Source organism: Notothenia rossii, assembly GCF_949606895.1.
Source record: "Notothenia rossii genome assembly, chromosome: 2".
Taxonomy (NCBI): Eukaryota; Metazoa; Chordata; class Actinopteri; order Perciformes; family Nototheniidae; genus Notothenia; species Notothenia rossii.
This window is the reverse complement of record NC_136904.1, coordinates 72,278,208-72,291,809: the sequence shown is the minus strand read 5'-3', so window position 1 is coordinate 72,291,809 and position 13,602 is coordinate 72,278,208. Positions and strand designations below refer to the sequence as shown.

General features: G+C 41.0%; 1 protein-coding gene across 8 annotated transcripts in view; it reads right to left on the bottom strand.

Moving 5' to 3' along the window:
• Window positions 1-3,531: 3,531 nt before the first annotated feature.
• Window positions 3,532-13,602, bottom strand: part of LOC307030123 (uncharacterized protein) — a 36,821-nt gene continuing 26,750 nt past the window's right edge. For 3 of the 8 annotated variants that reach the window (XM_079666360.1, XM_079666358.1, XM_079666359.1), the window contains exons 3-11: window positions 11,032-11,122; window positions 10,745-10,814; window positions 10,444-10,563; window positions 9,264-9,355; window positions 9,016-9,056; window positions 8,680-8,868; window positions 8,179-8,248; window positions 7,255-7,417; window positions 4,987-5,294 (exon numbers count right to left, since the gene is read on the bottom strand). In XM_079666360.1, the coding sequence (XP_079522486.1) occupies window positions 5,096-5,294; window positions 7,255-7,417; window positions 8,179-8,248; window positions 8,680-8,868; window positions 9,016-9,056; window positions 9,264-9,355; window positions 10,444-10,451 (762 nt within the window). In that variant the 5' untranslated portion in view covers window positions 10,452-10,563; window positions 10,745-10,814; window positions 11,032-11,122 and the 3' untranslated portion in view covers window positions 4,987-5,095. The other 5 variants (XM_079666357.1, XR_013805545.1, XR_013805546.1 and 2 more) reach the window with 5 other exon arrangements.

Genomic DNA, 13,602 nt, shown 5'->3' with positions numbered 1-13,602 from the left:
ATTGCCAGACATGACCTTCAAAACCACCAAGAAGGAGATGGCTCTTGCAAGGACACACTTGGCACAGTCATTGTTGAAGGGTTCAGGTTCGTAATCCATTTTAATATTTACTGTAGACATAATTCATTCCTTATCATGTTATTGTGAAATTTGATTTAATCCTACACATCCAAACAAACTGAAGCCTCTCAAAAGAAGCCCAAATAATACATCTTTTGTAGTCCAAGGTGTGACAGAATTTGTGTACAAATGCAAATTCATGTACCCCACACATTTCTCAGAATCATTAATACTTCTTATCAAACTTAAAAGTCAACTGGAGATGAAACATGATCCATATCATTTATAATCTGTTAATGCATGAAGTATTAATATTTTTATAATTTGCATATAATTTATAATCTGTTAAGGCATGAAGTAATAATATTTTTATAATTTGCGACAGTAAAGAATTTTGAATAGTGACAGTTACATTGATTTAGACTGTCAGGCTTTCAATACGCCTGAGTGGATGATTATCAATCATCTTGTTGACAAGCTAAATGTGTTTTGATTGCAAGTCTGTTGTAACTGAACTGTGTTATGTGTACATAAGTAAATAATAACATAAATGTATTTCATCTCAGTGTTTGATATGGACAATGACTGTGCGATGTGCGCTGCCCCAAAGCCCCCTGGATCTGGACCTCCGAATACCCTTTGGGTGAGTTTTCCTTTTAAATCAATGACTGCAGGATTTTTCGTTGTTGTTGTTCTTCAATTCTAATATAGACTGGTATAAACTAAATTAAAATATATTGAAGGTGTTAAAACCTAATTGAACCACGATCTTCATCTCCCCCCCGCCCCACGCTCTTTATTTCAATCAAATTACGGTACTTTTATGTAATCATATATGTTCAAGACACATCCAAGAAGCAATGTATGACTGATAAATCATTGACTTTGCTTATTTTATTTTACAGATACAGTGTGATACATGTGAGCGATGGTATCATGAAGAATGTCTGGCGACCGACGAAGACACACTTAAAAAAGCAAGGGCAGGCCATTGGGAATGTGTCCTTTGCATTTAAATTGAAAAACAGCTGCAAACAACACTTGACTCTCACTTTCACCGACACACTGAAGCTCACTTACTGTATGTGTACACAAAATATGGAATTTGAACAGTGTTCCTCCTGATTGGAAATTGTAATTTTTCCTAAAATGTCTGCTTCAACAGTACTTCTGCTATTCTGTGTGATAGTAGACCACCTCAGATAGCTGCTCATAAAATTTCATAACAATCTGATGTGGAATTTCAGAATAAAAGCTATGTAAAATGTGGAATTTGAACAGTGTTGCTCCTGATTTCAAATTTCAATATTTCCTCAAATCTTTGCTTCCACAGAAGTTCTTCGATTCAGTGTGATAGTAGACCACCTCAGATAGCTGCTCATAAAATTTCATAACAATCTGATGTGGAATTTCAGAATAAAACCAATCCAAAAAGTGGAATTTGAACAGTGTTGCTCCTGATTTCAAATTGCAATATATCCAAAAATCTTTGCTTCCACAGAAGTTCTTCAATTCAGTGTGATAGTAGACCACCTCAGATAGCTGCTCATAAAATTTCATAACAATCTGATTTGGAATTTCAGAATAAAAGCTATGTAAAATGTGGAATTTGAACAGTGTTCCTCCTGATTTCAAATTGCAATATTTCCACAAATCTTTGCTTCCACAGAAGTTCTTCGATTCAGTGTGATAGTAGACCACCTCAGATAGCTACTCATGAAATTTCATGTCAATCTGATTTGGAATTTCAGAATAAAAGCTATGTAAAAAGTGGAATTTGAACAGTGTTCATCCTGATTTCAAATTGCAATTTTTCCTAAAATCTTTGCTTCCACAGAACTTCTTCTATTCAGTGTTATAGTAGACCACCTCAGTGAGCTACTCATGAAATTTCATAACAATCTGATGTTTAATTTCATAATAAAAGCTATCCAAAATGTCCTATTTGAGCAGTGTTTCGCCTAGATTACAAGACAATCTGATTTATAATATGAGAAAGAAATATTTGTTTTTAGCTCAATGTTCAAAGATCATGTAAACTAATGTCTCAAAATTAGGATTTGATCATACTGACAGTTCTATTTTAATTTATTGCAGCGGACTTCCGGTCTAAGACCGGAAGTTATGTAACCGCAGTCTGCTGCTTGCTAGTTCATGGACGTCCATAAGAGAGAGACACATGTGTCCCTGTTGATGTGTGTTGTCTTTAATAAACAATGGCGGGAAGACGCCTAACTGAGGAATACATCTGTCTCCGAAATTTCCTGGGATCATTACAATATATATACCGTAAAAAAAAAACTCGTCTTATTCTGAAAACCGGAAGATGTTACACGCCAGTAAAGACTCGCCGACTTCATTTTTACCGTAAAACTCGTAATACGGGCGAACTTTCAATTTTGGGACGGCTCACTTGACCAACAGAAACGTAGCGTAGGCTCACTTGACCGCAGTTGATTTCCATCAGCCATTTACTAATGGCATATCAGCGGAGGCTCCACAATTTGTCAGCGCCAGATCGTTGTTTAAACCTCAGTGGTAAAACTCTCAGCCTTCTCAGCCTTCTTAGCATTATTAGCTATTTCCTCCACACCTGAATGTTCTTCTTACCTGTTCTTCTTGTGCTCCAGGATCACTCTTCAACCGGATTACTCTCCACGCTCCTCCACAGCCGCTACCAGCCGGATTATTCTCCACGCTCCGCCACCTCAAAATAAACCTTTTTAACACTCTGCCGTGTCCTGTGTTTGGGTCCTCTCAGATAACCGTAACAGAACAATCTGCCCAGTATGGACCCAGCGGACACAGGCCACCGGTCAAAGACTGCGGATGAACCAAGCGGCAAACTCTGGGGAAGAGCCGGGACGCCAATACGGAAGTGCTACATACTGCAGTTCATATATTGGCCGATAGGCGATGACTGCAGAAAGGAGCAATTTCCATAGACCCCCGTGTTAAAATGCCCAATTTTACAGCAGAAAAAAACTTGTTTCTACCCCTGGCTCCATACATTTTATTATCGATATAGTTAGATTCCACCTTCATGATTTTGGATCTGAGTGAATTGTTTTCTTACACGACCCTTTTATTTATATTAGGTCTTAAAGTTTTTGCATAAATTAGGGCGTGGTCACATTGAGTGACGGCTCTGTGAAGTGACTGCTACTGCTAGCTTCTTGTCTCTCTGCTAGCTGCTCCGTGAAGCTAGCTACAGGGACTCTGCCTCGTCAGTTCATCCAGGAAACACAACTTGAAGCCGGCCGTGGTTGTTTGTTCTTCATGCTTATATATCGGGCTATTGTGACTCGCTCTGCGGTTAAAACAGACGGTGCATGAATGCGGTTTTGCGGTAAGTGAAATTTGAGTGCTTTTATTTATGTGTTAATGATTTTAATCGACGTAATGAATGTTAAGGCTTGGGTTAGCATGTAAGCGAGTGGTAGCTACATCGGTGCTAACGATGCTAATCGTAGACTGTATAAAGGTTCAAACGAAATGGAGAAGTGTTACGTGTAAAGTGGGATAATACTGTTGAACAAACAGCTTCTGTTTGAGGTTGATAAAATAAGGTCATCCTTGTAACTTAGAGATATTTTATTATGTAGGTAGAAACTGTATGCATCACTAAGGTTAATTTAAATTGGCTATGCTCAAGTATGTAGACAAGCTAATGTCGAAGTAGTAGTGTATGTGAAATCAACCTCACAATAAGGTGTGTATATTACAATTTATTAATGTCATATTTCAAGATGATTACTTAGATATTACAATATGGTTGGTTGAGCTGGAGTTCATTATTGAGCTTACACGTTAATGTCATAGTCATCTGAAGAACGAACCCAAACCTTGTTGTTTTTATTAATTGCATTACCAAATGGGTATCAAATAAACAGTAAGCATTGGTAACACAACTTCCAAAGTTACAGTAAAATAAAAAGGACCCTGACAATACACAATCCAACATGTTCAACAGAAGAGAATCAGTTATATTGTTTGTACACATGGTACTTTACATATATATCTGTTTGTTTAAGCTGTCCAGGTGATGCAGACAGGCTGGACCAGAGAGTGAGAGACAGAACTGGACTCCTCACAGCAGTGAACTTCAGCTCAGGTACAAAGACTCTTTTTTTCATACTGTACAAAGAATCAAGAAAGATATTGGTTTAAATGAATGAAGTATTGACTTTAATACACTGATATACACTGTAAAAATATCCACTGTGAATTCACAATAATTACCTGGCAACTTGTTGCATGACTTTCACAGTAAGGTTCAGAGCAATTTACTGTGAATGTCTTCACAGCAATGTATTGTAATTTCACATCCATGATATTACAATGCATTGTTGTAAAGGTACAACTGTATACTGTAACTTCACAGCTTCAATTACTGTGATATTACAGTATGTTACTGGGGAATTACATAATTTAGTTGTACATGCATTACAACAAGGGCCTGTACTTTTACATTTCTATTGTGAAAGTAATGCAGGAGTAGCCAGTAATTTACTGTGAATTTACAATGTGTACTGTGAAAGTAATGCAGGAGTAGCCAGTAATTTACTGTGAATTTACAATGTGTACTGTGAAAGTAATGCAGGAGTAGCCAGTAATTTACTGTCAATTTACAATGTGTACTGTGAAAGTAATGCAGGAGTAGCCAGAAATGTACTGTGAATTTACAATGTGTACTGTGAAAGTAATGCAGGAGTAGCCAGTAATTTACTGTCAATTTACAATGATACATGTGCATAACTGTAAGCCCCAACTCCAGTACTTCCTGGAGGAAGCTCATACAATGGTTTCCTGTCCAAGTTTAACAGGAAACCAAAGTGAGCTTCCTCCTGGAAGTACTGGAGCTGCACTACAAAAATGCACGTAATCTTATTGTACAATTTTTAAAAACAACACCAAACGCACAAATGAGGTAAAATCAATGGAAGCCCACTAGCATATTTATTGACAAAATAAACAACAGTGTAAACAAACAGGAACATGAACTAGTTCACCTAAACCATCCATAAAAAACAGATTAACCCTTAACGGATCCTTTAAACAAATAATCCCTCGCAGGTGAACTGACCGTAATGCTTCCCACTGGACTTATCCCCGCACACCATGCAGTCCATTCAAAGTCTATCAGCTTCCGGTGAAGGGTGCTCACGTGAGGGTTAATGGAGCTTTGCTTCTTTGCCTTGGAGCCTTTCTCCGTGTTGATGCCCAAGAAGCACCTGTTAATAAGCAAAGATAAGTTTCAGTTTTAATTAGACTCATGTATTGCAGGCAGCATTTATCAAGGTGTTCACCTGTGTCTTTTCCCACACCGACTGTTACTCAGGGTATATGCAGGAATCCTGAAGTCAAATTTAATACCTTTTAAGACCCTTTCCATACATTTTAAGACCTCATCGCAACTTTGAGTTCTAACCGGTTACATTGGCAACACACTTTACTATATTGATTGTAAGATAGCAAAATTAAAAAGAGTGCAGACAGACTACTGAAGCCTCCTTTCCACATGAACTTCAACCTCTCTGTGAAGGTCAGGTTTAATGCAGTATGCTGCTTTTCTGCTTCTGTAGACTGTGTGCTCTTTCATTCCAGTAAAACTCCTCAAACCATTAGAAACCAGTATTTGACCAATAAACAAAACAATTATCAAAATATGTTAAACTTTGGTGAGCTTCAGCAGGGTAACGCCATATAGGAGCTCCCTCAGAAATACCCAGGGGTTAAATTGGGCTGGGGCTGTCCGGGGCTAAGCCCTGGCCCATATATGTTAAGACTTTTCTCGTTCTTAATATAGACTATATTTAGGGTCTATATGTGTTGACTTTACTTTAAAATAGCAGATCTCTGTGACCGGATATAGTTTGGCTTAGACCCCGGCCCCACAAGGACGCATACAGTAAAACGCATACGAAAGCGCAAAAAAGGCTTCCGTTCACACGCATTCGATTCATTAACATGTCCGTTCACACTAGACCGCTGGAAATGCTGGAAACGATGTAGTACATATGTCAGGCCTGTAAGTGGCGCTGCTGCCGCCCGAAATACACCAAAAGCAGCGAAGAAGACCCCGGAGCATGGTTGCCATGGTTGCCCTTCTGTTTATTCTCCGCGGTGGACGGCGTGTTCTCCTGCTGTATCTCTCAGGCAGTCCACCAGCAGATGAAAAACACCCACCTCTCCGCCTCTTCCAAGGAACAAGGGGACCGTGCGGTAGAGTTTCCGTAAAAGAAATGTTCCGCCGTTCAACATGTCCGTTAAAGTTTAAATCTTCCGTACAAAATTTGGAAAGTGCCGGTCAGGTCTTCTTTGTTATTTATTGAGCTTTAAAATAAATTGATAACGACTGTTCTCTGTATAATAATATAATAATATTTAATAAACGGTGACTGCCTCTCTTTTCCTCCCTCTCTTCTGACTGCCCAGCAGCAGCAGGAGAGGTCGGGAGAGGTCGGCGGGCTATTTCATCGTTAACAGAAAATGATCATATAGGGCACACACGGAGCCGTTGGACCCCCAGAGTGTTGCGTATGCCGGTCTACCCACCTTGGGATCGTTACCGTAGTCGTTTAGTTCCCCCCCCCCCACACAGAGCGGAGCAAGGCAACGAAATTTAAAATAATAAGCAGCATTTTACGGCGCGCTCTGCATGGGGCCGCCTTGTGGGGTTTCCCGACATGTCGTTTCAGTAAATTAAAGGGTGTTTCATGTTGTCGTTGCTGTGAACCTTCTTAATACCTTGGAAAATGTCGTTTAATACTTTTTAATAGCCTTAATTTTCGCTAAATTGATTTATCAACTTTAATACTTTTTAAGACCCCGCGGACACCCTGTTACTAGTCCAAACCTGTTGGATCATCCTCTCACAATAACATTATTTGTAGCCTAGCAGAGTGCCTCAGGTACCTCTAGCATAAGGTTTACTTACTTATCTGAATTTTGAAGCCATACTATAAATGTGAATTAAACCATGATGTCAATTTTTTAACAAGATAGCCCAGCAACATCAAGTGATGGTGTGGTCCCAATTCGCATAATTGGTTCCAGGCTCCATACTCAAAGCATTTAATCTACTTTGTGGCCTCTGTAGAAAGGCATAGACTTACAGCCAGATAGTGAAACACAACTTTGCATGATAAGTCTTACTGATGACATTGATCATGTGTTTGAGTGTTACAATACCTTTGGATGAACTCCAGTGTGCATGATCCAACGGGATATTCGAGGTTGAAGACATAGTAGCTGCTGAATAAAGCAGCTACCCCATGCAAAAGAAATGGGTGTGGGCCCATTACCACTTGTCCCTCGATGGATAGCATCCACCCAGAAGGCTTCATTGTGTCACCTGAAATGAACAGATACCCCGTCATGCGTTATTGTGGATAGGTACATTCCTAGAATCAATCAAAACAAAAATAATACTTGAGCTAGAGATGTCAATACCAGATCCGAGTAACATTCATGATTGGCCAAGGACCAAATAGCAGGAAAATATACAGTGCAGAGCATGCAAGGACATTACACAGAACCCTCCACTTCAGGTGGACAGCTCTTTTCTACTCCACCATCAGTGAGGTAGGCTACTTAACAGTCAATGTAAAAGCATCAAAGGTCCCTGTGCAGATAGGAGAATCTGGCTGAACGACAAAGCAACTCCCTAGCCCTCCTCCCTCTGCCTTTATGGCTAGACGGTTTAACCTCATTCCTCTATGGGTAGATGGTTACGAGCCCAGCTGGAACGAGAACATGTCAACTCGTCAGACCCCTGAATCATTTAAACAGGCTAGAGATTTTAACTAACGCGAATCGCTGAAACATGTGGCGTCAGAGTATCGTAAGTGTCGTTTCACAGACTGGACTTGAATGGAGTGCAGGAGAGATGGAAGGCCTTCAGTCAGATTCTCCCCTCGATGCAAAGGAACACTTAAGCTCTTTAGAGTAACCATTCAGTATCCAATCCCTCATCGATGGTGGAGCAGAACAGGGATGTCCTAAGTGAAATTATATAATAAGAATAAAAGCAGCAGTGAAGTCTAGCCATTCAGGTCAGAAAAGCAGGAAACCCTGTATAAACAGGAAAAATCCCATCCCTGAACATTACATTACCTTGAATAATCAAGCAGGGGGTGCTTGGGAGTGCTGCAGTATTGACTACATCAGCAGCAGTGGAACAGGTCTGTAACAAAGTAACACACAATAGCATAGATTTAACATTATGCAAGGATGAAGATCGTTCATTGGTCAGAGGTAAATCAGAACATAATAAATGGTCTAATAATAATTATTTGCATTTATATAGCGCTTTTCAAGACACCCAAAGCGCTTACAAATGGACGTCCGCAAACCAATGTGCAGCCCCCGCCTGGGTGATGCTAAGGCAACAGCTAATCCGCGCACTACAGCTCAACACAGATCAGCTCGGCCCATTTGGAGCAACTTGGGGGTTAAGTGTCTTGCTCAAGGATACTTCCGACATGCGGACAGTCAGAGCAAGGATTCGAACCACCAACCGTACGGTCGATGAAAGACCAGCTCTACCAACTGAGCTTCAGTCGCCCCTAATGTAATCACTCGTTTAGCATTTTAAATAAATAAAAAATAACGTACATCAACTTCGAGCATCAGTTTCTCCGTAGGCTCCTTAAAGTAGACCATAAGGAGCTGCAAGATGCAGGCAGCCTTCTCCGAACCCTCTGGATCATAGCTGGCCAGAACTTCCCTGATCTTCGGGTTGTCCAGTTTCTGGCAGAAATGCAGGATGGTCTGTCCTCTCTGACCCAGGGCCTCTTGGAGCTTCTGAAGGATGTTGACGTCCGTCAGGAGGCCAAAGTGGGAAAAAAGCCCTCTCTGAGAAAAGAGAAAAGGCCGTTCCTCTTTGACCTCCAACATCGCTGGAGCAGGCATTCTGTTGAGGTACCTCCGCAGAATGACGTAGGTCCTCACCATCAGAGGTTCTGCTCTCTCTGCCCCACCCATCCCTTCCTCTGTGTACAGACATACAAATACATGTTTGAGAGTACCCAAGTAACAACAATTAAATTCAATGTCCCGACCTCTGGGAAATGTTGAGTGTCAAACCTTTAATTTCATGCTCTCATCATTACTCATTCTGAATATTAAGGTGGCCTTTTTGCTTAATGTGGGATGTTTATTTAGGTGTCAATTCACCAAAAATAAAGTAGATTGCATACCTGAGTAGATGTTCCGCAGATCCCTTTTTGAATCCTCCAACGTTGCCTCGGTCTCCCCCTCTGGTAAGTCTGCTGGGCACCACCTCACACACCTAGGGATAGGAATCATAGGTTAAATCAATACTATTGGGGCCGATCATTTGGACTGGTTTTGGAGTGGGAACATTTCAATTATCATGGACACAGTTACACTGACGGCGATTATACAAAATCTACAAACATAATTTAAACATTCAATTCAAATAACCTAAGTTAGTCTAGCATGGCAGTGCCCCTTTAACCCCTAATTGCTCCCAACGGGTCGTGTCAGTGCCTTGCATGGTTGTTGATCGCCATTAGTGTGTGAGTGTGAATGGAGAGGACACTGGCGCTGTATGTTCGCCGCTTCTCAGTGTGTGAATGAGAAGACCATCGTAAAGCACTGGGTATCCTTAAAAGAGCTATGTAAAAGCAAGGAATTATTATTACTGTAACCTTCAAAACCTTCAACGTACAATAATTGCAATATCTATATTTTGTCCACCCCTACACATACCCGTATTGGTCGACAGGACCTCTCGTCAATCTGGACTCTCCTGCCACTCCAGTGTTCCTTCTTCCCTCTCGGCTTCGTCGGCGTCGAGCCAGTGTTGTTCCTAGTTTTATATTCCACTCTAGTTTTAACTTGTTGGAGAAGAGAGGGGCATCCATCTCCAACAACTTCACCTCGCCTGCTAATGTCAGCAAAAAGCTTTTTGGGTGGCTCCTGACTATTAATTGGACGATGCTGTGGCACATGACTCTGGTTGGGTTGCGCTCGTGCAAATGGGCATCTAGTTTCCATTCCTCCCCTTACGTGTGTCTTCAAATGCTTAATAAGAGAGGCTAAAGTGTCACACTTAAATGCACAAGCCTCAAGCACACATTTCAAGGATGTGTCAGGTGGTAGAGCTGATATGTCAGGCGGTATAGGCCGAGCGGCTTGCAGGTAGTACTTATGCAGCCTATATATATGCAATTTCAGTGCTGTGTGTTTTCTGTACCTCCGTGAGCAGTCAGGCACCCCACACTGATAGTGAAAATTGGGGGCATTACTGTGCAGCTTTGTGTGCTGAACAAAGTTATGCACCTTCTCAGACACATGCTGACATCCAATATATTTACAGTGGAACATTGTTGTGCGTAGTAACTAGTTACCTACCCAAACATAATTCAATCTGCCTGACAATGAACAGGACGGTTAGCCTGGCTGCCTGACACTGAAGAGGATGGTTAGCCTGGCTGCCTGACACTGAAGAGGATGGTTGGCCTCTCTGATGACCTAGAAAAAAGGAGACCAGAGAAAGGAGAAATTACAAAGGCAACCAACAAAAGGAATTTTTCAGTTTGTATGCAGATTATGAACATGAGCATGTTGTAAAGGTGTAGCCATTCAGTCAGGTAGTTGAGCATCCCATTTAGACGAGACCGCAGTCACACAATCATATCGAAATGTTAACTACCTTAGCTGCAACAACACTCGAACAGTCACTAGCAATTTCCTCGAGGCGCACGCACACCAGGATGTCAAATCTGGAATAGAGGCAGTAAAAAACCACCACAGGGAAGCAAGAGAGGTAAGCTCACAAATGTACTGTCAAACAGTATTGGATGAAGTGATTAATCTCAGGTGTGCTGTACAGGTAACAAATGTCTGAGCTTCAGTACTTCATGGAGGGAAGCACTGGAGCTGGGGACTGCAGTTATGCACAGTCTATAAACTACGGTCTGTGTTGCATACTAGGCCTACCTCCAACTAGGAAGCAATCCGTGGATTGGATTTAGGATTTAGGCAATACACCTCGTCGCGTTGGTCAACACCAGGCAGGCAATCAGTAGGCCTAGAGGAAGATACAAGATACAATATCTGTTTATTCGCCATGTAGTTTTACAACATACTAGAAATGTGTTGCTGGTAGGTACTGACATAAAGACAACATTGGACAGGGTGCAGGGACAAGACAGGAAAAGTGCAAAACAGGACAGTGTACAAAATGCAGGTAAAAGTAGAAGCTAATTTAGGCTAGAATAGTATAGAAATAAAAGATAAATGTTTGTTTTCAGAGAAATAACATTACGCATTGCAATAACCTATAAACATTTCAAACCTATAAACACTGCGAACCTGTAAACATTGTGAAGAGGGAGAGAGAGTTTGGTAATCCTTTATCATCCAGAGTAGTGTTGATGAAAGTATCGAGTGATTGAAACTTTGCTTGCTAGGCAAGGCTTAAACTCTAAGTAAGCCACAAGCTACAATTAGGGCTGCAACTAACGATTATTTTGGTAGTCGACTAATCGGTCGATTATTTTTTCGATTAGTCGACTAATCTAACGATTATTTCTGTCACACCCTCCATCTCTGCTTCCTGTGGGCACGGCTCCTTTTCCGGGCTCCAGTGCATGTTCTACCTCAAGTCTGCACACCTGTGAATGTCACCCTGTTGTCCAGTCCCAGGATCAATTCAATCGCATTTTATTCTTGTCATTTCGCAGACCCTTGTTAATTATTATTTTAAGTTTGGAATTAATTACAGCGTCCATAAAGCTCTAGTGTGCTCTACTACGCTGTAAGCTTGGCGCTGTTTAGCAGCTCGTTGGTGGACACGCAGCCTCAACATAACTGACATAGCGTTTGCTTAGCAAGCATTAACCATGAGACGTTCTGTTTTCCAACATGTAAGCTAACGTAAACATGACTATGGCTAACTTGCTCAAACTTACCCATGATCCAAAGTAGCAGTCCTCACGGTTCCAGGGTGCTTGCGTTTTAAATGCTCGTGCATCACTGTAGTGCTGCCGTGGAATGCCAATTCCCCTTTACAAATTCTGCATTTCACTGACTTCTTTGGCTTGTCGTCTGTGAAATACTCCCACACTTTCGAAACTCTCGGTCTCGCTTTTTTGAGCTCTTCATCACCCTCATTCTCTCTCCTTTCCGCCATCGTTCGTATTCTTTCTTCTTTGTTGTTAGTACAGAATGCAGTCATGGCAGACAATGGAGAGTATACTGCCCCCAGCACTTCCTGTAGTGCATTGCAGTTACAAATGAACATTTGCGCAGTTTTGAATTAACGTTACCGGCTCTCTGATTGTTTTTATACGACGCGTCGACACTAAAATTCCGCGTCGACGAATTTTTATGATCGACGTCGTCGATTATGTCGACTAATCGTTGCAGCCCTAGCTACAATGAGGCTAAAAAAAAGAGTTCAACTTTTTATGTCTGAGCATGTTTTGAGAGCAGCATGCTCAGTCATAAAATGTTGAACTCTGTGTCTCAGAGCAACAAGAGATCTATGGATACATCTCTCAACACCCATATGAAACAGAACTGTAAACAGATTTTATTTTTCTTTATGTATACCTTACAAATCACTCCCCTTTTAAACTGTATTCTTGTTATTTTTAACAACTGTTGTGTTAATGTCATATAGTATTTTATACCTGTTTTTCATTTAGTCTCTTATTTTTTTTAAAAACTATAATGATGATATAAAAGGTGTGCCTTTACGTCACTGAGCTGAGGTTATCAGCCTCTCAGTCTGTCAGGAGAGAGCACAAGTTTAATATTCTGAAAAGCCAAGACACTAGGGGTATCGACTTAATCGATTACCAAATTAGTTGGCAACTAATTCAGTCGTCGATTCGTTGGTGACGTCATCACATGTGTTCTACACCCCGTTAAGCTCCAACGTTATCGCTCTTTTTTATCGGTACAGGAGACATTTAAAACATATGTCATATGTATTATTGCTACATAAACATTATATCGCAGTCTTAGTGTCTCCAACTCAGTTTCTAATATGCAATATGACTACAAAATGCGTCTATACTGTATTTTCGATCTTCCCAATTCAGACGAGAGATCTCTCCCCCGCCTGCTTGCGAGGGGGCGGGGCAGTTTACACACACACGCAGGAGATGGCGGAGAGAACGCGCTCCGAGGTGTGGTTAAACTTTAGCCGTCTCGATGTGGACAATGCTCGTTACCAAAAGTGCAATAACAGTTTATCATATAAAGGCGGTAAAACGAGCAATTTGTCTAAACATTTAGCAAAAGTGCACCACATTCAGACGGAGGAATGCACCGGGTTCGACTGTCTTTCTAGTAGCTCTGTAGCCCCGTCCACGAGTAACGTTTCCACGTCAGGTGTTATGTATGCTAGCAGCAACACACAGAGTTAACTCAAGTTATAAAAACATAGGTTAATGATTAGAGGTAACTGAGTTTTTTGTTAAAGTTTCAGCTATTCTGTTTACAGTTCTGTCATCACATTATTTAATATTATTTGTTAAAACATTGTTGTTTCTTTTGATG